General features: G+C 43.6%; 1 protein-coding gene across 1 annotated transcript in view; it reads left to right on the top strand.

The window, feature by feature from the left end:
* LOC125042120 overlaps positions 1-2,500 on the top strand; it is a 65,304-nt gene that overhangs the window by 60,908 nt on the left and 1,896 nt on the right. The window contains exons 49-50 of the mRNA XM_047637586.1: positions 210-380; positions 928-1,095. Of these exons, the coding sequence (XP_047493542.1) occupies positions 210-380; positions 928-1,095 (339 nt within the window). The remainder of the gene's footprint in view (positions 1-209; positions 381-927; positions 1,096-2,500) is intronic.

The following is a 2,500-nucleotide window of genomic DNA, read 5'->3' as shown; positions in this document are numbered from 1 at the left end:
TTAAAGCAAAGATGAAATGTCTGCATTATACGACTGGAACAAAAGCAAACATATAAACAGATATATTGATAGACAGAAAGAGTCAGCCAGACAAATCCAATCCAAAGACCTACAGACAGTGAAAAAACAAATACAAACTGAAAATCAACTTACACACGAGCGAAAAGACAATAGAAATACACAAATTACCTCCTCATTCCCCTCCACAGGACTGCAAGAGGTAGTCCTTACAGTGAGTGGCAAGACCTGCTTGTTCCCTTTCCTGTACAAGAAGGAATGGCTCTCAGAGTGCGTCGAAGGATTGCAAGGGCCATGGTGTCCTACTTCGCTCACGGAACAAGGAGAGCCACTGGATAATGATACTTGTTGGTTGGATAAAGGTGGGGTTTTTTTTGTTGAATTATTTGTTGTTGGTAGTAGTGTTTTGTGTCTTTGAGTTTTCATTTAGGTGTATTTAAGAAAGAAAGAAAAAAATCATTGTGAGGTAGAGGTAGAGATGGATATACTGTTGGTAGGGATAAAGGCCATTTTTTTGTTATTTCTTGTATTTGTTCTTGTATTATTGTGATCCTTGTTCTTTTTTAGATCTCTCTCTCTCTCTCTCTCTCTCTCTCTATCTATCTCTCTCTCTCTCTCTCTCTCTCTCTCTCTCTCTCTCTCTCTCTCTCTCTCTCTCTCTCTCTCTCTCTCTCTCTCTATATATATATATATATATATATATATATATATACATATATATATATATATGTATATATATATATATATATATCCCTCTCTCTCTCTCTCTCACTCTTCTCTTCCTCTTCCCCTCTATCTCCCCTCATCCTCTCTCCCAGCCTCTCATCCCCCTCTCCATCTCCACTTACCCAACCCACCCAACACAAACACCTTCCCTACAGCAACCCTTCCCTCCCTTTCACGTCACAGGATACCAGAGGGTTGAAGTGACCGAGGAAGGGCGGCCCTGCGTCTTTCCCTTCGCCTACAAGGGGATGAGACACTATACCTGCATAGGATCAGGAGATATGTGGTGCGCGACGAAGGTGGGGGAAGACCTGCGTCCTCTGGCTTGGGGCATGTGCGCAGGGCAGGGAGGTGAGGAGGATCGATTCTGTTTGTTTTGTTTGTTGGGTGTGTGTTTGTTTGTGGGTGTGTTTGTTTGTGGGTGTTTTTGTTGGGTGTGTTTGTTGGGTGTGGTTGTTGGTGGGTGTGTTTGTTGGGTGTGTGTTTGTTTGTGGGTGTGTTTGTTGGGTGTGTGTTTGTTTGTGGGTGTGCTTGTTGGGTGTGTATTTGTGGGTGTGTTTGTTGGGTGTGTGTTTGTTTGTGGGTGTGTTTGTTGGGTGTGTGTTTGTTTGTGGGTGTGTTTGTTGGGTGTGTGTTTGTTTGTGGGTGCATTTGTTGAGTGTGTATTTGTGGGTGTGTTTGTTGGGTGTATGTTTGTTGTTGGTGTGTTTGTTGGGTGTGTGTTTGTTGGTGGGTGTGTTTGTTGGGTGTGTGTTTGTTTGTGGGTGTGTTTGTTGGGTGTGTGTTTGTTTGTGGGTGTGTTTGTTTGTGGGTATTTTTGTTGGGTGTGTTTGTTGGGTGTGTTTGTTTGTGGGTGTGTTTGTTTGTGGGTGTTTTTGTTGGGTGTGTTTGTTGGGTGTGTTTGTTGGGTGTGTGTTTGTTGGTGGGTGTGTTTGTTGGGTGTGTGTTTGTTTGTGAGGTGTGTGTTTGTTTGTGGTTGTGTTTGTTGGGTGTGTGTTTGTTTGTGGGTGTGTTTGTTGGGTGTGTATTTGTTTATGGGTGTGTTTGTTGGGTGTGTGTTTGTGGGTGTGTTTATTGGGTGTGTGTTTGTTGGTGGGTGTGTTTGTTGGGTGTGTGTTTGTTTGTGGGTGTGTTTGTTTGGTGTGTGTTTGTTGGTGGGTGTGTGTGTTGGGTGTGTGTTTGTTTGTGGGTGTGTTTGTCTATTGGTGCGTTTGTTGGGTGTGTTTGTTTGCGGGTGTGTTTGTGAGGTGTGCTTGTTGAGTGTGTGTTTGTTTGTATCTGTTGGTGCGTCTGTTGGATGTGTTTGTTGGGTGTGTCTATGGTATGTTTGTGGGTATTTGAGTGTGTGTGGGTGTGTTTGTGGGTATGTTTGTGAGAGTGTTTGAGTGTGTATTGGTGTGTGTGTGGGGGGGGGGGGGAGGGGTGATTATGTGGCAAGGAGTTGAGGAGAATCGATTTTGGTTTGTCTGTGGGTATTTGTCTATTGATGTCTATGTGGGTATTTGTCTGGCAGGGAGATAAAGAGACCCGATTCTGTTTATTGTGTGGGTAACTGTATGGATTTTTTTTTTTTTTTTTTTAGGTTGGGAAGGAAAGGGAGAGTGGGAGATGAGAGGGAGAGAGAAAGGTACAGTTCGTTAAGAGAGGAAAGAGAGGAAAGAGGAGAGAGACAAGGAAGTTGGATATTTGTTCATTTGTGTGGATGCTTGTAGCCATGTGCATGGGTTGGTGGAGATGTGAGGGGATATATTTGCAT

Source organism: Penaeus chinensis, chromosome 31, assembly GCF_019202785.1.
Source record: "Penaeus chinensis breed Huanghai No. 1 chromosome 31, ASM1920278v2, whole genome shotgun sequence".
In the NCBI taxonomy this organism is placed as follows: domain Eukaryota; kingdom Metazoa; phylum Arthropoda; class Malacostraca; order Decapoda; family Penaeidae; genus Penaeus; species Penaeus chinensis.
This window is presented reverse-complemented; position numbering and strand designations above follow the sequence as displayed.